The sequence below is a fragment of the Gracilinanus agilis genome, chromosome 1 (genome assembly GCF_016433145.1).
Source record: "Gracilinanus agilis isolate LMUSP501 chromosome 1, AgileGrace, whole genome shotgun sequence".
Classification (NCBI taxonomy): Eukaryota; Metazoa; Chordata; class Mammalia; order Didelphimorphia; family Didelphidae; genus Gracilinanus; species Gracilinanus agilis.
In genome coordinates, this window is record NC_058130.1 from 154,510,061 (window position 1) to 154,536,323 (window position 26,263).

Genomic DNA, 26,263 nt, shown 5'->3' on the forward strand with positions numbered 1-26,263 from the left:
AAAAGGTAATTAAGGGAAGAAAAACTTTTTTTTAAGGGATCCAATAAGTTCAAATGATTTGTATTCCTATAAGAAAAGATGATATTGGTAACTCTTAAAAATTGTTATCATCAGGGTGGCTAGAAGAATTATACTTAGAGAGAACAGTGACAAACTGTATAGGATGAAATGTGTACATATATATACAAACATATATATATATATATATATATAACTAGAGGTAAAAAAGAGGTTACTATTAAGAGAAATGGGAAAAGAAATAAATGGGGTAATTTTATATTTCATAAAGAAGGGCATGGGGAGAGGGGGTGGAGAAGACCAGTATAATGGAAGGGTGAAAGAGATTGGAGACAGTCTCCAAGAAAATTTTAATCATTATACTGGGAAGAATCAGAAAGGTTCAAATGGAAGGAAAACCTCCAACTCAAAATTTAATCATCATCAACACCATTGACATCATTAACATCAACACTATCAACCTCATTAATACTGTCATCATTAATGACAATATCAACATCAATGTCATCCAGATCATCCTCAGCAACATCAACATAATCATTATCATCATCAACATCTAATTGTACATCTGCCTAATCTAATAGCATACTATGCAGAGTACTAAATGAGAGCCAAAGACCTAAATTCTAGGCTTGAGTGCCACTATGTATCCTTTGGGGATAAAAAGAAAGCCTTCTTTTTCCTGGACTAACTCTTTCCTGGACTAGAATAAACCAGGTGTAAACAACAACAAAAAAAAAAACATAAGTTTTTTCATGGGGAAAAAAAAGAAGTACAGTAATCTAGTAGGTGAAAGGAGAGAAAATTATTTTCAGAGAATTGAAGATGGGGTAGTCCTAAGTAAAAATGAGGCTTAATATTAAATTAAAATTAAAAGCAGGCTATGCTGCTGTTAAGCTGAAATAAGGGAAGAGAAGAGAAAGATGATCAACATAATATAAACCTACTTCAACTCTCTGAGTGTGAGATTCATTTCCTCATATGTAAAATGAAGTTGGACTAGATGCAGTCTTAGGTACCTTCTTTCTTGAACATTCTGTGGATATATAATTCCTTTCCTCTTCCTTGGCCCTTCTCACTTATTCATCAAGTAGCACACCTTGACTAGTTCATGTGATGGCTCAAAAGGAAGTAAAATATTTGTGAGTAGACTTTTGGTTGCTGAGGACACTTAGGCATACCTCTCCTCTTTCCTTTCCTCTATCTATCCATCATTCCTAACTTTCATTACATGAATAAATATCTATACAAATATAATAAATGTGTTTTATCTTCTTTTGGTCCATGCACACATAAAACAAAGCCTCTGGAAAAAAAACAGTACAAAGTGCACACATGTTGGCACACAAGGAAAAGCCAAGTGATTTTCCAATTTAACCTATTATGAATTCAAAAAGAACAGTGTGACAAATATCCCTAATCAATCATTTGAATCACTAACTATGGTGTCTTAACTCCAGATTTCAAAATATAATTAATTTTCTATGTGGTAAAATTAGAGAATATATTTCCTTCATTTGGAAAGTCCCTTTTAACAAGATGAATGTAGAAAGTATGCTTAAAACTCCTAGATCTAATAAAGATTAGTGTGGGGGCTATGAGTCACTGCTATAAATCTGGGCTTTCCTTATTTCTTCACTATACAATACATCCAGAGTAGGACAGAATTGGATAGGATGATAAGAAATGCCCTGATCTCATTGTATGGTTAATTTTTATTTTTATTTTATTTAATTTTTATTCATTTTACTTATTTTATTTTATTTTATTTATTCATTCATTTATTTATTTATTTTTGTAAGTGGAATATAAGGATTGGCCTCATTTCTCAAATATATAAGGAACTGAGCCAAATTTATAAATATAACAATCATTCCCCAATTGATACATGATCAGAGGATATGAACATGCAATTTTGAGAAGAAATTAAAACTGTACTCCTATTAAAATATGCTTTAAGTCACTAATAATTAGAAAAATGCAAATTTGCTAATGTGAAAGAATTCTGTGATACCATTTCACACCTATCAGATTGGTTAACATGACAGAGAAGAAAAATGACAAAAGCTAGAGGTATTATGGAAAAATAGAAACAATACTGCATTTTTGGAATTGTGAGCTGGCCTAAACTTTCTGGGAAGAAAATTGGAACTATGCCCACAGGGCAAGAAAATAGTGAATACCTTTTGACCCAGAAATACTTCTACTATATCTGTATCCCAAATAGATCAAGGAAAAAGGAAAAGGAAACATAAAAAAATATTTATGGCAGCTCTTGGCAAAGAAATGAAAAATGAAAGGATGCCCAAATGTTGGATAACAGCTGAACAGGTTATTATATAATTATGATGGAATACTAGTGTAATAAAAGAAATGATGAGTAGGTTGATTTCAGAAAAAGCTGGAAAGACATCTCAATACAGTGGTCTATGGCAATTCCAAAGAACTCATGATATTCATTTGCAGAGAGAGAGAACTTATGAATTCTGAATTCAAATTAAAGCATTTTTTAACTTTCTTTACATTTCTTGCTTTTTAAATTTTTACTACAGTCATAGGAAAATGTTTCACATGATAGCCTTCTCATTTGGTAGGGGAGGATCTGGAAGGAGGGTAAGAATTTAGAACGGAAAAATTTTAAAACAACTGTTAAGAATAATTAATATTTTTAAAAAATTAAAATTGCTACTATGAATTGAATGAACCACACACCAAGTACATCTTATGAGTCAATTGTGGAGCATGCTTGGTTCCCTTTCTGTTCAATTATGGCTCTAGTTCAACTTAGCTCTTATGTGAAGAGTCTATTAATTTTAGGAATTGTGAGAAAACCTTATTGTATCATTTGAATCTAATCTTACATGGCTAGGAGACTGGACCACTAGTTCCTGCTCTTTAGAGACCCTTAACCAAGACCTTACATTATATTGACAAGAAAAATAGCCTTGATGTAGGAAGTTTTCTCCTAATTGTACATCTCAAGCAACTCATACATCTTATCTGAAAATTGGCCCCATACTGATCAATCAATTATTATTTCCATGTTCCTTTATTGGTTTATATACAGTCGAGAGGAGTGAGACACTTCCTAAATTCATGGAATTGTTTCTGTTCACTTTCTCCCATCTAGTCCCTAATTTTTTTTTCCAATTAGAAACCAGGTTACCTAATACTGTATTATTTACTTTTAATTAGCTTTTTTCAATTAACTGTTATAAGGTATCAAAATCTGCCTCATCCAATATTTTGGGTCCAGCCCTAAGCTGAGAAAAGACATGTTCCCAATCTGTTAGGCAACTGACATGCATTAACAAATAGATATGCTCAGATGATTAAATCTTTTGTTTCCTCAGTAATATCATCTTTTACTCATTATATTTTTGTACATAACTCTTCCCTTATCCATAGATCTGACAGGTATTTTTTCCCATATTTGCCCAATTTGCTTACAACATTACTCTTTATGTTTAAATCAACCACACATTTTGACTTTATTTTGGCATAGAGTGTGAGATGTTGTTCTCTCCCTAGTTTCTGCCAGATTTCTTTCCAGTTTTCCCAGATTTTGTAAAAATAAACTTGCATCTTTTTTTATTAAAAAAAAGTTACCTTTGGGAAATAGGTATGAAGTGATAACATTTGTATAACCCAGTGGCTTTTTTTTGCTATGCTAATATTATCATATTATTTTTGAAATTTTTCATATTTATATGATCAATAATGTTGACTGTTTTGTTTATATTAAATATCCTTGCATTCACTGTATAAATCCTGCTTGGTGACAATGTATAATTTTTGTGATATTTTGTGATAGTCTCCAACCTAGTAATTTATACCTTCTTTCCATCAGCACATAGTACATACAAAACAATTGACCATGTACTAGGATATAAGAACTTCACAACCAAATACAGAAAAACAGAAATAATAAATGCATTGTGTTAAGATCATAATGTAATAAAAATTATGATCAATTAAGATTCATGGAAAAAAATAAAACATAATTAGAAATTAAATAATCTAATTCATCAAAAAGGGTGGGTCAAAGAACAAATTATAGAAATAATCAATTATTTCATTAATGAGAATCACAATGAGGAGACAACATATCAAAATCTATGGGATACAGCCAAAGCAATATTTAGGAAAAAATTTATATGCCTGAATATTTATATCAATAAAACACAGAGAGAAACAAATCAATTAAATGGACATGTAACTAAAAAAAAACTAGAAAAGAACAAATTCTAAATCCCCAATTCAAGTCTAAATTGGAAATTCTAAAAATTAAAGGAGAAATTAACAAAATTGAAAGTAAGAGAACTATTTAGTAAGTAAGACTAGTTGTTTCTATTTTAAAAACAACAAATAAAATAGATAGAGCATAGGTTTATTTGATTAAAAGAAGGAAAGAAGAGAATCAAATTACCAGGAGCAAAAACAAAAAGGGTGAATTCACCTCCAATGAAGAGAAAATTAAAGCAATCATTAAGAGCTATTTTCCCAATTATCTGACAATAAAGTTACAACCTAGGTGAAAGGATGAATATTTACAAAAGTTTTAATTGCCTAGATCAGTGATTCCCAAAGTGGGTGCTACCACCCCTTGGTGGGTGCTACAGCAATTCAGTGGGGCAGTGATGGCCACAGGTGCATTTATATTTCCTACTAATTGCTATTAAAATTTAAAAAATTAATTTCTAGGGGGAGCCAAGTAATGTTTTTTCTGGAAAGGGGACGGTAGGCCAAAAAAGTTTGGGAACCACTGGCCTAGATTAACAAAAGAGGGAAGAGAATACTTAAATAATCCCAACTCAGAAAAACAAATTGAACGAGCCATAAATGAATTCCCTAAGGAAAAAATCCTTGGGATCAGATAGATTCATAAGTGAATTCTATCAAACATTTAAAGAACAATCAATGCCAATTCTATATAAACTATTTCGCAAAAAATGTGAAGAAAGAGTCCTAGAAAAATATTTTTATAACCCAAATATGGTGCTTATAACTAAGCCAGGAAGACCAAAAGCAGAGAAAGAAAATTACGGACTAATTTCCTCAATGAATATTGCTGCAAAAATCTTAAATAAATTATTAATAAGAAGACTACAGCATTATATCATGGGGATAATTCATTATGACCTGGTGGGACTTATACCAGGAATGCAGCACTGATTTAGGAAAACCATGAGCATAATTTATTATTATCAATAATCAAACTAACAGAAATCTCATGATTATCTCAATAGATGCAGAAAAAACCTTTTACAAAATACAATACCCATTTCTATTAAAAACACTAGAGAGCATAGGAACAAATGGGCTGTTCCTTTAAAAGATATGTAATATCTATCAAAAACATGAGCAAGTATTAACTTCCCAATAAGATAAGGAGGAAAGCAAAGATGCAAATTATCCCCCTATTACTTAATATTTTACAAAAATGCTAGATTTCACAATAAAAGAAAAATAATTGAAGGAGTTAAAATAGGAAATGAGGAAACTAAATTATCACTATTTGCAGATGATATGATGGTATATTTGGAGGATCCTAGAGAATCAACTCTAAAACTTGTTGAAATACTTAATAAGTTTAGCAAAGTTGCAAGATACAAAATAAACCCATATAAATCATCAGCATTTCTATAGATTTCCAACAAAGTCTAGCAGTAAGATATAGAAAGAGAAATTCCATTTAAGATCTTTCCGGATAATATAAAATACTTGGAAATCTGTTTGTCAGGACAAACATAAAATTACATGAACAAAATTACAACACTTTTTGCACAAATAAAATCAGATCTAAATAATTGGAAAAACTTTAATTGCTCATAAGAGGCTGAACTAATATAATAAAAATGACAATCTTACCCAAATTAGTTTATTATTCATTGTCATACCAATCAAGCTACCAGAAAACTATTTTATAGAACTAGGGAAAAAATTCATCTAGGAGAACAAAAGATCAAGGATATCTAGTGTATTAATGGAAAAAAATATGAAGGATGGTGGCCTAATCTTAAACTGTATTATAAAGCAGTAATCATTAAAACAATCTGGTATTGGTCTAAATATAGAACAGTGGATTAATGGAAGAGATTAGGGGGAAATGACCTTAGCAATCTAATGTTTTATAAACTCAACGATCCCAGCTTTGGGAATAAGAACTCACTATTTGACAAAAACTGCTGGGAAAACAGCATGGCAGAAATTATAGACCAATATCACACACTCTATCCTAAAATAAGGTCAAAATGGATATATAATTTAGATATAAATGGTGATATCAGAAAATTAGGGGAACATAGAATAATTTACCAGATTATTGTCAGATCTATGGAGAAGGGAAGAATTTATGATCCAACAAGAGATAGAGGACCTTACAAGATGTAAAATTAATAAGTTTGACTATATTAAATTAAAACAATTTTGTAGAAAACAAGTAAAAGAAACCAAGATTAGAAGGGAAACAAAAAACTGAGAAAATTTTTCGTAACGAATTTCTCTTAGTAAGGTCTCATTTCTCAAAATATAGAGAACTAAGTCAAATTTATAAGAAAGAAGTCATTCCCCAGTTGACAAATGGTCAAAGGTTTTGAATAAGCAGTTTACAGATGAAAAAAATCAAAGTTATCAATAATCGTAAGAAAAAATGTTCTAAATCCCACTGAATTAAAGAAATGCAAGTTAAAACAACTCTGAGGAACCACCTCACACCTATCAGATTGGCCAATATGACAGTATAGGAAACTGACAAATGTTGGAGGAGATATGGCAAAATTGGGACACTGATGCATTGCTGGTGGAGTTGTGAACTGATTGAACCATTCTGAATGCCATTTTGGAACTATGCCCAAAGGACTATAAAACAATGATATCATTTAATCTAGTAATAGCATTACTAGGTTTGTATCCCAAAGGACCTACTTGTACAAAAATTTTATAGCTACTCTTTTTGTGATTGCAAAGAATTGGAAATTGAAGGGATATCCATCAATTGGGGTATGGTTGAACAAATTGTGGTATATGATGGTGATGGAATACTATTTAGCTATAAGAAATGATGAACAGAGTAATTTCAGAAAGATCTGGAAAGATCTACATGAATTGATGCAGAGTAAAATAAGCAGAACTAGGAGAACATTGTACACAGTAATAACAATATTGTGGATGAGCAACTATGATACACTTAGCTATTCTCAACAATACAATGATCAAGGACAATTCTGAGGGACTTATGACAAAAAATGCTATTCATCTTCAGAGAAAGAACTGTTGGAATCTGAAGGCAGACTTGTGTAAATTATACTCACTTTTGTTGTGTATGCTATTCTTGGTTGTAAACACAGCTCCTTTGCTATACCCTTTGTTCTTTTAAAGTTAAATCTGGTAAGTCTTATGTTATTTCATCCTAAGTGTAGCTCCATCCTGTATAAATTTTCTCCCTCCCTCCACCCTGGTTAGTTATAGCATCTTCTCCTTTACCTGAAAGTGCTGGAACTTAGCAATATTCCTGTGTGTATTCATCTTGGAGTCTCTTTCTGGTTGTGGGCATTTGACTCTTTCAATTACTATTTAAACATTTAGCTGTAAAACTTCTTGATAATCTTCCTTAATAAATTTTTGAAGTATAGTATCTACTAATTTTTTATTATAACTTTCCAGCAGTCTAATGATTCTTATATTACCTCTCCTTGATCTTTTTCTAGGTCAGTTGATTTTGTAATAAGATATTTCATGTCTTTTATATTTTCTTTTCTTTTTTATTTTGTTTTGTTATTTTTGTGTCTTAAGAAGTTATTAGCTTTCCTTTGCCCCATTCTAATTTTTAATTTGTTATTTTCTTCATTGAGTTTTTAGGTTGCTTTTTCTAATTGGATGATGTTTCTTTCAAAAAAATTTTTTTAATTTTCCAGTAGTGCCCTTATTTTTTTCTCCTAATGTGTCCTCAATCTCTCTCTCATTTGGTTTTTAAAGTCTTTTTAAAGCTCTTCCAAAAATTCTTTTTGGGCTTATGACCATTTGATTTTTTTATTGAAATTTTATGAAAGGGTATTTTAACCTTATTTTCTTTTGAATTTGAACTCTGGCCTTCTTTATTCCCAGAGTAGCTATCTTTGGTGAGGTTAGTCTCTTTTGATAACTCAATTTTTAAAAATTTAAGTGATTAATAGGATTAATTATTAGCTTCATGCTAGAACCAGGCTCTGTTCCCAAGATGTGGGAGTTCATATCTGGTTTTAGGACTTTTGGTGCTCTTATTTCCTGTGATCTACCTGCTTTTTTCTAATTTCTATAATCCATAACTAGGGGTAGTTCCTGCTCCCCCTGCTTGCACTTTTCTGGGCAAAATCACAGCCAATCCCTCCAACCCTCTATCCCAACCACATTCGCCAGTGTGTGCTCTCTTCTCACTTCTGGGGACAGAGTGGTGCTGAGTCAGCACACCTGCCTCTAGAAGTTCTTTGCAGCAGAACAATTGCCTAACCTTGGCAAAGTGGGTGGCTGGAAATCTCTGGAGCTGAGGCTACAGTCTACACAGTTACTCCCAGGGCTTACTGTTTTTTGATTGGATGGTGTTTGTCCCCAAAGTTTAAACTCCCAAATGAAACTGAAAAAGTAAGGCTGCCCCAAGCACAGAACATTCTCCAGAATTTATTGTTTATTGATTCCCATGGTATTTGCCCAGGGTGAGCACCACCCAAGAGATCAGAGACCTTCCTCTCAAGTTGGTCTTGACTGCTCCGCTTCACTCCCAAATTCATAGCTATTTCTGCTACTTTGGAATTGACTCTGAGGCATTATTTTTTATTGTTTGTGGGGAAATTTGGTGAGGTAATCTCAGGCCCCTTTCCACCATCTTCCTACCTTTAATGATCTGAATAAATAATTTTCCCTGATAAAGCTGCTTAAGAAGGGAATAGCTGATCCTCATTTCCCTCCAGGTCGAGTCTACAATGATTTTCACAGAAATTCTGATTTGCTTCTTTGAAAATACCTCTGTACTAAAAAGTAAACTCAGTTAAGCCCTACAGAGGAAAGAGAAATGAATAGTAAATTGGCAATATTCAAATTTCAAAATATAGTTTTAATGAGCTGTATATCTTTAAAGAATTTTCCTTAGATTCCCTTAGGTCGTCAAATGTGAACACCCCCTCCCCAATCCTTGCTGACAGGGGGCTTCATGCTTCTAGTCTTCTGTTCTAGTCCCGAAGTTTATCAGTCTACTTTTTCATTTCTCCTTCCTGCCTTAATACCGTCTCTCTTTAATTGGTTTGCCCCTTGGTTCTGGTTGCTTCTGCTACCATAATTGGATGGAGGCTTAAAAAAAATAGCCTGGGAAGACTGCTCAAGGTGAGCTCATTAAAGAGGAACAAACAGTGCTTCGCTTTACTTGTCCAGGCAAAAAGTGAAGATTCTTAGAATCAACTTCAATTCACTAATAAAATGCAATTTTTTGGCTAGGGGTTAGTAGGGGAAAGTGGCTAGCAGTCCTTAAAGTAATCATTCCTGGATAAATGTCTCTTCTATCAGCCTATGACTGCTATAAATTTCACCACTGGGAGAACAAAAGTTCTGAATAAAACGTTCCCTTCTCTAGGTCAAACCTGGCACTTTCCAGAGAGCTAGCTAATCATTTCCCCTCAAATCTATTGAGGCCAAGGAGGATCTTAATAATGAGACATTGAATACAGTGAAATTCTTCAATAATGCTAGTTTTGAGGCCCCAATACTCACATCTTACAGGCCAACCACAGGATAGATAACAGACCACTGCTTCACATTATAGCACTGACTGGGGCACCAGAATCAGATATATTATTTAGCTTTTGGAAAAGATATTGTGCTTTCCTTTAGATGGAATGAGAGAAGGCTTTAAATGATTACCATAGGAATAGGGTACATTATTATTAAAAATTTCTTAGCCATAAAATTTAAGAGATTAGTCACTGATCATATTATTGACTTTTGGAGAAAGTGATATTAATGTGGGACCAACACATTTTAAATATTTTGATAACTGTAATTCAATGTAACTGGTTTCCTCTGTAATCCTATGTATTTTCTTTTATGTGTTTAAAAGCATTAAGGTCCATAGGCTTCACCAGGTTTGTTTTTTTAAGGGATCCATATTATGCAAAAAAAGGTTAGAAATCTACATCTTGGAGAATTAAAAAATCAAGATAAGATCATCTAACTTTCTGATATGCTTTAAATCTCTAGTAAAAGGAGATGCTCTAAGTCAGTGATGGGCAAACTACAACCTGTGGGCCAGATGTGGCCCCCTGAAATGTTCTATCTGGCAGTGGAACATTATTCCTAATCTGATGAATGCAATGAGTAGGATACAATACAATGAAACTTTGAAAAAGTTGCCTTAGAAACAGACTGACATGAGCATTTCCTTTCCTTTGGCCCCCTCTTTAAAAAGTTTGCCCATCACTGCTCTAAGTGACTTCTTAAATTCCCTACCAGTCTTAGGAATACATAATTTGTACCTGTGACCTGAGTGATTCAGAACACATTGTCAGTTATCTTAGTAAGCTTTCAAGAAATAGATTCTACTTAAACTTTATCTACATTTTTGAAAATATATCCAAGTTCTTTCTGAAAAGGAAAGAACTGGCTCCTTTAAGGAAGAGTAGCTATTTGAGGAAGAAGGAGCAGAACTCCAAGAAACACTAAAGTCATTCCATAGCTGAGAGATCATCTAGGAAAGAACAAAAGAAGAAGAGGCAAAGGGTAGTGGTAAGTAATTCCCCTGAGGCCTACATTTGTGAACCATTAATAAACAAGAGAGATCTGCTGTGTTCCTGGGCATCTACATAGGATAAGTCAAAAAAACAGAAACAAATAATATTATCATTGGGTTATACTATATGTCACCGAGGCAGAGAGAAAAAGTGGACGAGGACTCTGAGAAACTGGTTCAAAGCCTGTCCTGGAGACATGATATTTTAGTTATGGCTGTCTTTGATTATCTAGACTTCTTCCAGAGCTCCCTCTCTCTCTCTCTCTCACTTTGCCAAAAGCAGAGCAGCTAATATTTTCTTGGCTTGCCATAATAATACTCCTTAAAACATGGAGTAAATAACAAGGGGGAACTGCTATTCTGGACCTGATTCCTACCAAGAAGGAGGAATTGGTTGCTAGGGTAGGAATGACAGCAACTTTAGGAGAATTAGCCTGCATTTTAGAATTTGTTATAAAGAAGGAGAGATAATCTGGGCATAGACTGACTGGTATGATTGTAGATGTTAGGAGACCAGATTTCAGAGTTCGGGGTGAAAAAGAAGATATGTAGGACCACATGGACTAAAATTGTACAGAGGTGGTCAGCCTATAAAGAGACGGGAGGAAAGAGGAGTCAGCTGTCTTAGAAGTTTAATGTGGATGGAGCAAAAGAAAATTACAGATGCTGGAAAGGGCCATGTGAATATGAGGACTTAACACATTCTTGATAGAGCTGTGAATTACTGCATCCATTCTGGAAATCAATTCAGAAGTATGTTCCTAAAGTTATAAAACTGTACATAGCCATGGACCCACAGAAATTTCTATAACCCTATACCCCAAAGAGTTCAAAGAAAGACAAAAAGGATCCATATGTGCAAAAATATTCATAGCAACTCTTTTAGCTGCAAAAAACTGGAAACCAAGAGAATATCCACCTATCAAGAAATGGCTAAAAGAAATATAGAATAGTAACAAATACAGTATAGTAATATAATGAACTATTAGGCAGCTAGGTGGCAAAATAGATAGCATGCTGGGTATAGAGTCAAGAAGACCATAGTTCAAATCAAACCTCAGACATTTCTTAGCTGTGTGACCTTAGGGAACTCATTTAAACTATGCCTGCCTCAGTTTCCATAACAGCTTCCACAACATTGCTGTAAGGATCAAATTAGATATTTTAAAAGGGCTTAGTACAGTGACTGGCACATAATAGGCTCTTAATAAATGCTTGTTCCCTCCCCCTTTTATAGAGAAATGATTCGTTTCAGAGAAAACTAAGAAGACTTCAGTAAAATGAAAATGAATGAAATGAGAACCAGAACACTTTGTACAATTATACAATATTGTAAAGATAATTTTAAAAGACTTAATAACTGACCAATACAATGAAAAACTACCATTCCAGAACACAGAAAATGATGCATCCTACTAATATCCTGTCACAGAGGTGATGAGCCAAAGACGCACAATGAGATACACATTTTTGGACATTTCTAAAATAAGACTTTACTCCTGCTAGATCCTGTGTGCACACACATACACACATACACACATTTACATATGTTAATGAAAAAGGTTTTATTTTTATCTTCTTGTTATTGTTGTGTAATGCTGGAAGGGAATGTTGAAAGGGACTGAACTGAAGAAAAACTGGAAAAAATTAAGGTGTTTTTTAATAGACAATGTAGATATAGAGAAAACTAATGGACCAACATAGATTTTAAAAAAGTGTGTTCAAAAGATGAAAACAAGAATAGTTTTCCTCTACTATGCAAGGAGACTTGATGGAGAAAGAATGTAAAAATATGGCCCATTGAATAAGAAAAGTATCCAGAGCACTAATACACAGAGTGGACCAAGACTGGAGAGGAATGTTAAAGACAATGGAAAAGAGTTTTGAAGTTATTTGGAGGAAGAAAGGAAGTTCACAGAAGGTTGTGGACTGAGAAGAAAGAGATGATAACGGACAAAAGAAAGTAGAACCACTCAAATAGTTCTATTTTCTCAGCTAAGGAAAATTATCTTTGATCTAGAAAAGCCAGAATAAAAGTATGCCATGCCAATCCAATTTGCAGATAAGAAAAGGATGGTGAGTTAGCTTGAAGTGATAGAAAAAGCTCTGGCTTTACAGTCAGAGGACAAGAGTTCAAGCTCTTCATTTGATGATGTTTGCTACCTTTGTGATTTGGGGCAAATTGCTTAATTTGCCTGGGCCTCAGTTCTCTTATATGTAAAATGTGAGAGTTGGATGAGATGGCTTCTGAAGTCTCACCTCTCTCTGACAGACAGAATATTAAAAGTTAGTCACAATCTAAGAAGATCATGAAAGATTAATCTTATACTTAAATAGGGAAAAAATAAGAAAAATTCAGAGAGAGGGGAGGTATGGCTAGGCAGCAGGCTATCTGAAAAGATGGGGAGTTTTGAAAGCGGACTGCAAGTTCATTCTGTTTACAATGTGATATAGTAATGAAGAAAGCTCATGCAATCAGATTTCAATGAGAGAAATTCGGCCTCTAGTACTAGGTAGGTGATAGCTCCACTCTTATTCTTGTTGGACCACATCTGAGTTGTGGAGTTCCATCCCACGTGCCACATATTAGAAAGGAAATTGCTAAATTGGTGAAAAGTCAGAGGAGGGAGTTAGGGAAGCTGAGGGGTCTGGAGATTATGCCATGCAAGGTTCAGGTAAAGAAAGGGGAACAAAGAATCGTATTACATTTGGTTTTTTTCTTGGCTCCAGAAGGCAGAATGATACGCACTGCAGAAATGCAGAATTGGCTTCATATAAGAAAAAAAATTAACAATGAGAGAGAGAATCAGCTACTTCAGAAAAGAGTAAAGAGCAGAGAGTCATCCCGACTAGAGATTTTCAAGAAAAGAGCCAGATAACTACTTGTTACTTTTGTTTGTTGGACACAAGACATCTTTCCAATGTAATTGTTTGTGATTTGTCTGTTCCCCACGAGAGGGCATCACCAGACCAGCAAAGATAAATCCAATAGCCCTCAAACTTGGAAAAGATGAGCTAGTACTCCTTGATGTTGTAGGGCCCTTTCCTTTGGAAGATGGGAATCCAAAAAAGAGTAAAAGGCATCTGATCACAATGTGGAAAGCAGGAGAGCTGAGCCATGAGAGCAAGGAGGGAGGGAGCTGCTCCTGCTGCTAAGCAGCCCAAACCAGGGCTTTGGTTTGAGGCTACCTGTAAGCAGTTTAAAATAGCTGAAATAGCTGAGTCCTCTGGGTTTGGGTTCCTTAAACTACCCTGATAATGTGACTATAGAATTGATCGTGATATGACAGAAGGGACAGCAAGGTGGCCAGGCTATCCTTCCTTATGGTAGAATTGTATAGCACTACAAATATTATTAACTGGGTTGTTTCCTGGTGTTGTGCATGTCCCTACAGAGAAAGCCTAATGCACTCATCTGTACTTTAGGCTGCTTGGAGTCTTGGGTAAAGAAGACACCAAACAATGAGGTATTGATGAAAATTACGTGGTCACCAGTGGCTTCAGACTTTACAAAAACCTTCTGAGCTCTTCCCTATTTTCTTGGGAGGCTGCACAAGACGTGGAAATCAGGCATCCTAAGGGCCTTTTTAGAGAGAAGAATTTGAATCTGAAGGATTTCTGAGAGTGTAAGAAGTAGAATGGAGAAAAATGATATTGGTAGGAATCGCCTACCACCCAGGAGACCAAGGAAGGCACTTGTTCAGTTTTGAAGAGGATGATAATAATAAAACAATAATGGTAATTGTGGTGATTATTACACTATTGAGATATTACCACAAAGTTTATACCAAATTCCTCTTTTAGATGGGTTTAAAGCCTATTGATCATAACTCTGGTAAAATATTTTAAGTCAATAATCTGCTAATAACTACAAGAAGGTTTAGGACTAAAAAAAAAAAAAAGGAAACTCTGACAGTGCAGGATGGAACACTGGGGGAGGGAAGCTCTGGATTGAGACTTGCACTGGGGAGCTTTAGCCTACCAAAGGGCAGTTGGAGAGGCTAGGTGTCTGTGGGGCTACCTCCTGAAGTAGTTACTGCCTCTCACTGAGGTGTTCAAACTGAGGGCAAGTAATCAGACTTTGTTATTCTATAAGGAGGTCTAATATTAGGTAAGAGAGGAGCCAGAAGGGAAAGCAGAAGGGATGAAAATAAACTTCCTTTACTCATAATTAACAATCTTATTCTAAAGTCCTAGTGGCAACAACCCTCTCTCTGTTGAAAGTCATTTTCTCTTTTGGGTTGCCAATGTCTGCTTTGGGATCCTAGAAATAATTGTCATTAACCACACCAAAAAAAGTTTATTATCCTTACTATTTAGCCGAGTCTGAGAGTTGGTATTCTCTTCTCCGATCATAACATTCCTGGATTCCTGGGTCCTCCCATAGCTTTTTGATTGCTTCCACTTGTTTCCTGGGCAACATGGAAACTTTGTCTACTTCCACTTCTCTAATCATCTGAGCATTTTCCTAATCAAAGGGGGAAAAAAATCATTAAAGAGATGCTGTGGTGCAACCTTCCAAAGTAGATCCATCTTTGCATAGGAGTAGTGGAGGATTGTTGTGTAGAGAAAAGAATGTTGAGTTTGGAGTCAAAATACCTGTGTCCAAATTTTACATTCCCACCTCCATTATTTCATTCACTAGCTGTGTAATGCTGATGCAGGTCACATTGTCATTCTGGACCTCAGTTTCCTTATCAGGAAACTGAAGAGGTAAACTAGATGATCTCAAAGTCCTTTTACATCTCCAAATCTTAAAGTCTATGAGAGCACATTTAAGAGGTGGCAATAGATACACAAGTTCGTAGAGGTGATATGCTCCTTTCTGAAGTTGTTGATAATTAAAAAATAGGACAAGATAATCTTGTCTAGAGTCAAGAAGAGATGATGGGGATACCCTCCCCTATGTACTGAAATAGTCACACATTGGCCCTACCAATCATCCTCCTCCCATAGTGATGTTTTAATGCCAACACTTTTTGTTTTGAAAATACAATATGCCCACACATCTGAAGGAGGAAAGAATAAGAAAAAAATGATACCCTGATACCACCACCCTTCTACCTTCTAGCAACTACTGTCTGGAGTGGCATGAGTCTAAATGTCTTATCTTATGGTAAAGTCAGGCATATTGATGGTTGTCCTTCATACTGGAAGGGGATCAAAATGGCCTCATGGATGATAAGCTTTTTCATTCGTGCATAAGTAGGATTTAAGTGAAGTCAAGTTGTATAAAGACATCAACCTCATTCTTTCTTACTGAGTCATCAAAGTCTAGTACCAGGACAAAAGTCAGGATGACTGGTAATGGCTCAGGATGCAATGGATCACCTTGGGTTCTTTGATGTTAAACCCATCTCTAAGCATTCTATAGCACCCATTTCCACTGTCTTCATGGGCCTTGGAGCAAATTGTTCTCATCTGCCCCTTCTACCAAGGGAAGTCTTTATAGGCATACATATTCCTCTAACTCACCAACAGGTATGAGATCTATTGGTTACCCTCAAACAAATCTAGCCCATTTGCTGAGATGGTTTACCAGGGTGAGGTCACTGCACATGCTACAGGGTCTTGGAGCCATAGGTGAGGGTTGGGTAACAAGTAGACACCAAAGGAGGAAAATACCCTTGAAAAAGGCTTGGTAAGCCCTAATGCCAGATGTACTGGTGTTCCCTGAATATCCCATACACTACATAAACGCTATACTAAATTGATGATTTCATGAGTTGACTTCCAGATCTCTATATCCAGTTTGTCTCTTATCTGAAATCTATTTTCAAATCAACTGCCAACTAGATATTTCAAACTGAATATCGCATATATAGGGCAGAATTTCTCAAACTCAACATGTCCAAAACATAACTTATGTTCCCTCCCCAACCCCCCCAAAACCAAAAAACCCTAACCATCTCTATCATGGGCATCACTATCCTTCCAGGTTAATAGACTTTAACATTATACTCTACACTTCATTCAGCCTAAAGTTTCCTTAAGTGCAGGTGTAACTAAATTTTTTATTATTTAATTTTATTTATTTTTAAATTTATTTATCTATTATTTATTTTATTCATCATTTATTATTATTTTGTATTTGTTATTCATTTTATTATTATTTTACTTATTTGTTATTACTAACTACTACTTATCATCATTTATTTATCATTTCATTATTTCATTATTATTTATTTTTAGGTAACCCTTCACAATCTGACCCCAACCTACCTTTTCAGTCTGATTATAAATTACTCCCCTTTATGTACTACTTTGTGGTTCAGCCTAACTGTCCAACTAGGTAGCATAATGGATAGCATCTCAAGTCTGGAGTTAGGGATACCCAAGTTCAAATCTAGTTTCAGACACTAGCTCTGTGACTCCGGGCATGGTGCTTAACTTCTGTTTGCCTCAATTTCCTTAAATGTAAAATGAAGATAATAAAACTGTAAAATGAAGATAGTAACAGCATCCACCTTTTAAGGTGTTTATAAGGATCAAATGAGATAATGATTGCAAAGCACTAAGCACAGTTGCCTGACACATAATAAGTATAATATAAACATTAGCTAATATCATTATTATATGAGATAATATTCATGAAGTGTTTAGCACTGTGTCTGATACAAAGTAGGTGCTAAATAAATCCTTCCTTCTTTCCTCTTCTCACACATGGCTTTCAATCTCCTTCCTGTCTGGATTTTTATGTACCAGCTAATCCCCAATTCAACTCACGCTCCCCTCTGTCCAGTTTCCTTCAAGACTCAGATAAAGCACCATCTTCCATGAGATTTTTCCTGATCCCCCAGCTTCTAGTACCCTCTTTCTCCAGAGTCATCTTTTTAATATATTTTCTTCCTTATATACAAGTCGATTCATCTGATGGAATATGAGCTCTTTGAGGTCCAGGGCTGTTTGACTTTTCTTCCTTTTATCTTCAGCAACTAGTGCATAGAAGACCTCCATCTAAATGACTTCTCAGTATGTGTGTTCATGCATGTTTTTTTTCTGTGTGGTGACTATCTAGTAGTATAGAAAGAATACTCTTGCCTGGCTCTTTCAGGAAAGACAACATAGTTCTAGAATCTCATGAACAGTAAGTGGGAGGTGAGGGAAGGAGGAAAGATGTTCATTTCTATAGAAAATCTGGGGCAGACTAATAATAATAGCTCACATTTATACATGAGCTGAAGATTTATCAAGCACCTTAATTATATTATCCCACAGTCACAACCTGAGGCACAAATATTATTATTCCCACATTTTATGGGAAGTTGAATGACTTGCCAAGGTCTATTTCATAGTCAAAATGACCTTATTGCTCTTCCCTGTGTCCTACATTCCATCTGCTACTCCAAGAGCTTCGTATGGTCTCATTTGCAGACCTGGAATGATATTCCTCTCCCTCACTCCCTTCAAGCCTCATCTGAATGAACACTTCTTCTCGATTCCATCAGGCATTAGTTCCTCTAAACTCCCATCATTTTGCATTTATTTTATACATATTCCATATTTCTTATCCCTAGGAGGCAGGTAAGATCCTTGAGGGCAAAAGCTGTTTGGTATGACTATCACCTAGCCACGTGGCTGGCATACAGTTATCACTTAATAAATATTTGTCAATCAATTGAGGATAAGTGATTGATAGTGGCGCAGCTGGGATCTGAATACAGTCTCTTGATCCTAAGCTCTATTAGTGTTCATATTTTTTATACAGAGGGTTCAGTAGGACTTTAGCTGGATATGCCTCTCAGACTTTGTTAGGAATAGAACTGGGGAGCAGAGGAGAGATCCTGGGGTTAACAAAGTGAGGAGAACACGATCCATGTATGAATAGAAGTAGATCAGAATTCTGAAGAGAACTCGCGTCTTAGGGAGACAAGCAGAATCTGAGCCGCAAATAGCTTATCCAGATCAAGCGATCTCTAAGGAAAAAACGCTCTCCTAAGTGGGACAAAGCTGGTTTGTGTTTCTCCAATGAAGCCCCATTTATACATTTCATTCTCTTATAGAAGACTGGTCTAAGAAGAGTGTGCAGCTATTGGGAACTTAGTAGGAAGAAGGCTGGCATGGTAAGAATGGCCCTCATAAATGCGAGTAAGGGGGCACGTTTTATGAATCATGCTACAGTTTGGTGAATTTTTTTGAGGGAGTGAGAGAACTGCTTATACTTTTGTGTTTGCATATTACAGTGTGCAGATATAAGTGCACTTCTAAATGAATACAGAGGCCTTTAGGTAGCATAGTAGATAGAGTCCTGGACTTGTAGTGGGGAAGATTTATTTTCCTGAGTTCAAATCTGGCATCAGACACTAGCTCTGTGACCCTGGGCAAGTCATTTAACCTTGTTTGCCTCAGTTTCCTCATCTGTGAAATGAACTGGAGAAGGAAATGGCAAACCACTCAATTTTCTTTACTAAGAAAACCCCAAGGAGTTGGACACAGCTAGGATGCTGATATGATATGAGAGCAACTTCAACTATAGGAATTTTGTTTTTTTTTTAAGGTGACATAATGGGGGGAAAGAAGAGGAAAGGCTCAAATAGGTGATCTTGAAACAAACAAATGTGGTAGGTGCTAGCTTGACTCTCTTCCAGGATCTGAAAAAGACAGTAAAGAAAGGAAAGATATTCATCAGCCCTTAATACATTCAGTTGATTTTGAAGTTGTTTTCATGAGTCTAACTAGGTCCCAGATTATTTTTTTTTAAACCCTTACATTCCTGTCTTAGTTCCAAGGCAGGAGCAGTAAGTGTGAGACAATTGAGGTTAAGTGACTTGTCCAGGGTCAAAGAGTTTGGAAATGTCTGAGGCCAGCTTTGAATCCAGGATCTTTTTCTTGTCTCTAGGCCTGGCTCTCAATCCACTGGAACACCTAGCTCTCCCCCCCTCCCTCTGAAATTGGTAGATTTTAACTGGTGTACATGAAAGAAGGCAGATAAGCAGAATAGTCTAGACATCCAGAAGGACAGATAGAGGAAAGCCCAAAACAATGTGAGAGGTGAGATGGATGGTGGGCAGCAGTGTCTGACTATAACACAGCCAGCATGAAGAGGAGGGAGTATGGTGATGTAAAGCTAGTAAGGTAAGCTGTTTAAAGATTGCTGTTCTATTAGTTCTCTATTCTTTTGGCAATATGTCATGCTTTAATTTTTCTAACTTTCCTCCTACGTGGGGGTGGGGGTGGAAGGAAAAGTTGAAATTGCTTAATGCTTTTTTTAATAAAAAGGAAAAAAAACACAAGTAAGTAAACGGTAAAGAGATTCTGAGGCTGGATCAGCCTCTCAAAAGCTGAGCTAATATTTGGCTCCTCTTTCATTTCTCAAAAGTCATTATTTTCTTTGTCCTGGCTTATTTGGACAAGGGTTGAAAGCGGATGTATTGAAGCTGTGTTACCACTCAGAAATATCATGGCTGTACTGGATGAGGCCATTCAGATTGAAGTGTGACTGTTACTTTCTGCTATATAAGAGAGAGATACAGAGACAGAAAGAGACAGAGACAGAGACAGAGATAGACAGAGAAAGAGAGACAGAAAATGAAAGACAGAGATAGAGTGAGGGAGGGTAAAGGAGAAATGAGAGAGAGGAGAGGGAGAGGAAGAAGAAAAGGAGAAGACAGACAGACAGACAGACAGAGGGTTTCTGTGCATCTCTGCTTGGTGCCATATGACTAGCATGATTTGGTCTTCCTCACTGAGTCCTCAAGCAAGGTAGGGAGCCTCAAGTTCCCACCTAAACACATCACAAACCACTAGGTGGAGCCAGGCATCAGGTTAATACCTCAGACCAGCATTTTCCAAATTAATTTGGCCACAGAATATTTTGTTATTTTTTAATGAGAACCTTAGTTTTGCGAGGTTTGAGGAAATTTTGGGGTAACCTTATTTTTGGGTGGAAATTGATGCTTGTATTTTTGTTTTGTTCCTATTTTCACATTTAATATTGCAGGGGCAAATCATGTGGTCATGAGTCCTCCTACCCACATTTCATACAATACAAGTTTTGGGGAAATACTAACTTCTTTCTAGCAAGGTTTAATAGGGTCCTAAGAGAGAGGTTCTTTTCACACCTGCCATAGTATGTAAATAGATTTGTTGTCGGGTTTTTTTTAATACTGATGGAGAGCAAGAGAAGTTTAAACATTTTACAAATTATTTTTAAGGTAATTAAAAATCACCCAGCTTGTGAGAATCATTTATCAATAAAGCTTTATTTACAAAGGCAATGGCTTCTTCTCCTAATAGACAAAAGCAGACCATTAGCATTGCTGATATATTGTGATAGTCAAGATATATAAAGAAACAAAGAGTCAAGAATCAAATTGGAATTGATACCATCTGATTTTCAAGGTGGCTGATTCTAGTTGATTTCCTTATCATATCATAAAGATCAGAATATTCACACCTTTTCATACACACAACACCTTTTTCTCTCCTCTCACCCAACTGTTATCTTCTCTCATGAAAATATATGTTCCTTGAGGACGGGAACTGCCTTTCAGTTCATATTCATATACCCAGCACTTAGCACTTGCTTTGTGTATCATGCAAGCATCCTGGTGGTTGATTTTTTTTTAAATGAAAACAACTAAGAAAGACCAAACCTCAAGGATGTCTGACCTCAGAGGAACTGATAAAAATGACTGGGCACATAGGAGCTGTGCAAGGTTGCTTGGCTCAGCCCCTTCTTCTGTAAAAGCAGAATTGGAAAAGGTGATCTCTAATCCACCTTTCTAGCCTTAGAATTCTTTAATTTTACAAAATCTCCTTGCAGTTTGATCTGGGAAGTGGAAACAAGAAAGACATTAGAAGAAGAATGAAAAACATTATAAAGTTCACTCAGGTTTCTCTGTTAATGCATTATAAAACACCACATTTCTTTTTTGCTTCAAATGACGGCAACCAATTTCAAGAATCAAACTTGAAACAATACTATAGAGCTCAGAATTAATGCCAAAATACTTTTTTTAGTTCAATTTTTAAGTAGAAACATTACAGGAAATCAATTTTATGGGGGGGCATTAACTCATCTTTGGATGGGACTTTGCTGCTTTTAGTTTTACATTGTCCATTTAATTTTGTTCTATTTGTTACATATATTCTTATTTTATTTGGCAGCTGAGAAAGTTTGGACTTTGGAAAGATTCTCTAAACCACAGTATTTCTGTAGCCACAGTATTGTTGCTCCTTCCCCTTAAACGCCTCTCTCTAATCCAAGTCATTCTGTGCATAGATGCCAGACTAATCTTCCTAAACCCTAACTGTTTATACCATTCCCCTGCTCAGAACCACTCAAGTCACCTCATTCTCTATGGAATCAAGTCAACACTCATCCTGGTAACTAAGGTTCACCATTATATTTCTTCAATCCATTAGTGCAGTTATTTTTTCCATACACATATTCAATATTCTCACCAAACTAAACTGCTCATTATTCTCCAAACATTCATGTTTTTTTAACTCTGTACCATCATTGATGTTGTTTCTCCCACCTGCAAAGCCCTGTCCCTACAAATATTGGAATTCTGGTTCATCCTTGGAACACAGCTTGGTGAAGCCTATGGACCCTAAAGCTTTTTAAACACACAAAATACAGAGGATTACAGAGGAAACCAGTTTCATTGAATTACAGTTATTAAAATATTTAAGATGTGTTGGTCCCACATTCATGATGGAAATTATCCTGGATATGAAGTCAGAAGATGGAGATTTGAAGCCCACCTCTTAATCCTTACTAGCTGTGATCTCTGGCAAAGCTCCTTATCTCTCATGAGCCTCAATTTCCTTCTCTTCAAAAGTTAATGAACATAGGAGCAGCTAGGTGGCTCAGTGGCTAGAGTACCAGACTTGGAGACAGGAGATTCTGGGTTCAGACCTAGCCTCAAGACACTTCCTAGGTGTGTGACCATGAGAAGTCACTTAACCCCCATCGCCTAGCCCTTGCTGCTCTTCTTAGAACTTATGGTTTCTAAAACAGAAGGAAAGTATTTAAAAAAAAAAGTCAGTGAACAGGTATTTATCAAACACTACATGCTGGACACACAAAGGTAAAAAGCATTTGCCTCTTTAAAAAATTACATTCTAATGAGGGAGACAATATATCAAGAGCTTGGAGGTAATTTGAAAGGGGAAGGCACTAACTAGTAGCTGGGGGAATAAGGAAAAGGCTCTATTGAGATTGGAGCAGAATCTTAAAAAAAGCTATGGAAACCCAGAGGCAGGAGTGAGGCAGGGTGGGGGTAGACAGAGCATCTGAGCTGAAGGGAATAACTAGCTTAAAAGCAAGGAGAAGAGAGACAGACATGCCACTGGTGAAGGACAGGAAGAAGGCCAGTCTAACTGGATTGTGGATGGTGAGCAGTACCAAGCAAAAGAGTTTAGATTTGATCCTGGAGGTAAAATGGAGCCACTGAAGCTCATTTTAGGAGTTGGAGGAAGGTCAGACCCACATGGGCTTTACAAAAATCACTTTCCCTGCTGAGTGGAAGATGGATGAAAGAAGGAGAAACCAGAGACCGTTGTGAGGAAAATACTTTGCAAACCATGAGATATGATTGTGAGCACCAAACTCGGTCAATGCTTTATTTAGAAAACAAATATAGATATTGCATTATAAAGTTAGGGTAAACGCTATCTTCTACCATCGAGATCTGACCCCAAAAGGCCTCTTCTTTCTTCCCCAACAAACTGCTACAATATCAAATATCTTAAAGTCACCTAATAAAGAAAACATCATTAACCACCAGGAAAAAAATGTAATTGAGACCCACAAATATTTGTTGTTGTCTACTTTTCTGTATTTGGGACAGCATGAAGTAAGACACCAACTCTGGCCCAAATCTCAAGTGTGCGGATGAACACATGTTCACAAATAAATACATGTTGACTCTCCAAACATAATTGGAAGAAGCATATTCCTTTTTAAAAGCTTAAAACTTTGTTTAAAAAGAAAATCAATTCTACTTGAGCTGATCTGACCAACTCTTCGATTATTTTTTTTTTTAAGTCTATCAGATCCTGGTAAATCCAATGGATATAGACCAGGATTAATTTGGGATTCTCTCCAATCCACTGTAGCATACAATGAATGTTTAGCATACGGTAACAATTGTAAAAAGCCTACAGGTTATTAAAATTTATTCTCTTCCCAATGTAATAGGATTCTCTTTTATTTTTCCTCCATAATTACTTCCTTAAGCAAGACGTTTTATTAGGTGCTAGTTTCACAAGGGTTTAAAATCACTCTCTTTGTTTCATAAACACTAGAGTATCAGGCAGCTTCAAACCAAAGGAAAGGAACTTTATAGTGAAATGTTACTAAAAATCAAAGAGGTTTGGCCTCCTCCTGTAAAGAGTCAGGTCCTAATCCTGGAATACAGATACTGCATTATCCTAGTACTATTTACTTTAAGGAGAAGCTAGGAAAGGGAGAGATGAATGAATGGTTTCTTTAATTTTTAACAGAAGAACAATGCAGCACGAAAAAATGTTTTCTTTCTTTTCACTTCTTGCAAAACAGGTTTTTGTGTTGGAGCAAATGCAGATTTGAAGAAATGCTGCGCTCCAAGAATCAATCTAGTAAGTCAAGGTTCCTATAATTGTATAAATCTGAGCTGAAGAACAAACATTAAGAAATGAAGTTCTTGTAATGGTCATTTGAGCCAGATGCCTATCCCTATTTCTTTTTTCTTCATTTCTTTAAACAATACAGGACGAAGACTTTTGTGTTGGAAACTCCTGGTTCTGCCATTGTGAAATTCCAATTTCTTTTTTAGACTTAAGCATGGAGACATGGCAGAGAACTAGTCAGAACCTAACTCGATTGATGAGAGGAAGCAGAAAAAAGCATAGAATTGCCTTTTCATCCTTCCTTCCTGTTCTTTGCTTGGCTCCATCAGGCACAAGGACAGGACAGAGCTTGGAGGAGCCAGGACTTGGCTTTCTTGATGATTTGATGTCTGATCAGAGCAAAGCCACTGGCCTTAGCACTCCTGATTCTCTCACCTGCCTTAGTTTTTAGTTACAAAGGAAGGTATCAAGGTAGGGACATATATCCTCTGGTTACATCCAAAATTGTCAACAAGAACACAGGAAGAGTGTTCCTATTGAATGCAAGAGGATGCCCGAGGCCAGTTTCACCTGTTTGCTAATTCTGAACCCCTTCAAATAAGAAGGAACTTTCTTCTTTTTTTTTTTTTAATCTAAAGAATACCTAGAAAATGTCTCCAAGGGCCCCCCTTATTATTATATTATTAGGGCCTAGAATTCAAGCTAGTAACTCAAGCTTTTAAGAACTGGCCTAGGAACTTAAGAACAACATATGACAACTGTTTCTATATGGAAATTCATTCTGAAAAATAAATGGGGCTATTGTTGGGGTCTCAGGTAAATTTCTCTACCAAGCTGATCTATGTCATTTTCCACTTCTTCCCTTTTTGGTGCCCTTTCAGAACTATCTCCTCATTTGGCAAAGTGGAAATGGTAAACCACCCCAAGAAAACCCCAAAAGGGGACATGAAGAGTTGGATAGAACTGAAATGACTGAACAACAGAAACATCAGCAGAGTACCTAGAGTCAGGAAGACTTTACTTACTTCAAGTCTTCCAGACACTAACTTAGCTATGTGACCCAGGACAAATCACATGACCTTTTCTTAGCCTCAGTCTACTTTTCTATAAAATGGGGACAACTGCATTTCCCTCATGGGATCATTGTGATAATCAAATTAAGTAATGCAAGTGAAAGGCTTCCCCAAAATTAAAAGACTACTAAAGTACTAGCTATTGTTATTGTGAAGTAAACACATCAAAGCATTAGTGATAATTTACTGTTTCGCCAACATCTCCAAAAATATCTGAAATCTAAAAGTGAATGTGTCTAGAGGTCATAGATTTTTTGTAGATTTCCATCCAGTAGTAATAGGTAAGTGGAGCAAATTTTTTTTATTCTTACTTTCTTAGAATCAATACTAAGTACTGGTTCCAAGGCAGAAGGGAGTTAAGGCCAGGCAATGGGGGTATTACGTGACTTGTCCAGGGTTACATAACTAGGAAATATCTGAGGCCATATTTGAACCCAGGACCTCTCATCTCCAGGTCTGGCACTCTACTCCACTGAGTCACCTAGCTGCTGCTATATAGCAAGGATTTTTGATACGAGGTCCATAGATGCCCAATATAAACTGCTTACAAACATTATAGAACTAGTGGATCATAGATTCAAGTAGATCAAGATTGGAGCAAGTGAGTTCTCCTAACATCCATTGAGTCACAAAAAAAGGCAACTGCATACTGTTCCTATAAGGCTGATCCAAATACCCAGAGCTTCCTTGGACAGTAGAAGTTCCATGTTCTCTCTATTCCTCATTTAGCTAAAGTCTGAAGAAGAGAGGAGCACAGAGCAGAAATGGCTTTGTCTAGCTCTATTATCTCACAGCCTTCTTGTAGAAGTAACAGAAAACGGGGAAAGGGGGAGGTGTTGATCATGGCGGGAGCAGGGAC

General features: G+C 36.1%; 1 protein-coding gene across 1 annotated transcript in view; it reads right to left on the reverse strand.

Moving 5' to 3' along the window:
* The window catches only part of LOC123232011 (guanine nucleotide-binding protein subunit alpha-14), a 287,397-nt gene that overhangs the window by 15,935 nt on the left and 245,199 nt on the right, over positions 1 to 26,263 (reverse strand). Inside the window, exon 3 of the mRNA XM_044658350.1 lies at positions 15,085 to 15,239. Coding sequence (XP_044514285.1) covers positions 15,085 to 15,239 — 155 coding nt within the window. The remainder of the gene's footprint in view (positions 1 to 15,084; positions 15,240 to 26,263) is intronic.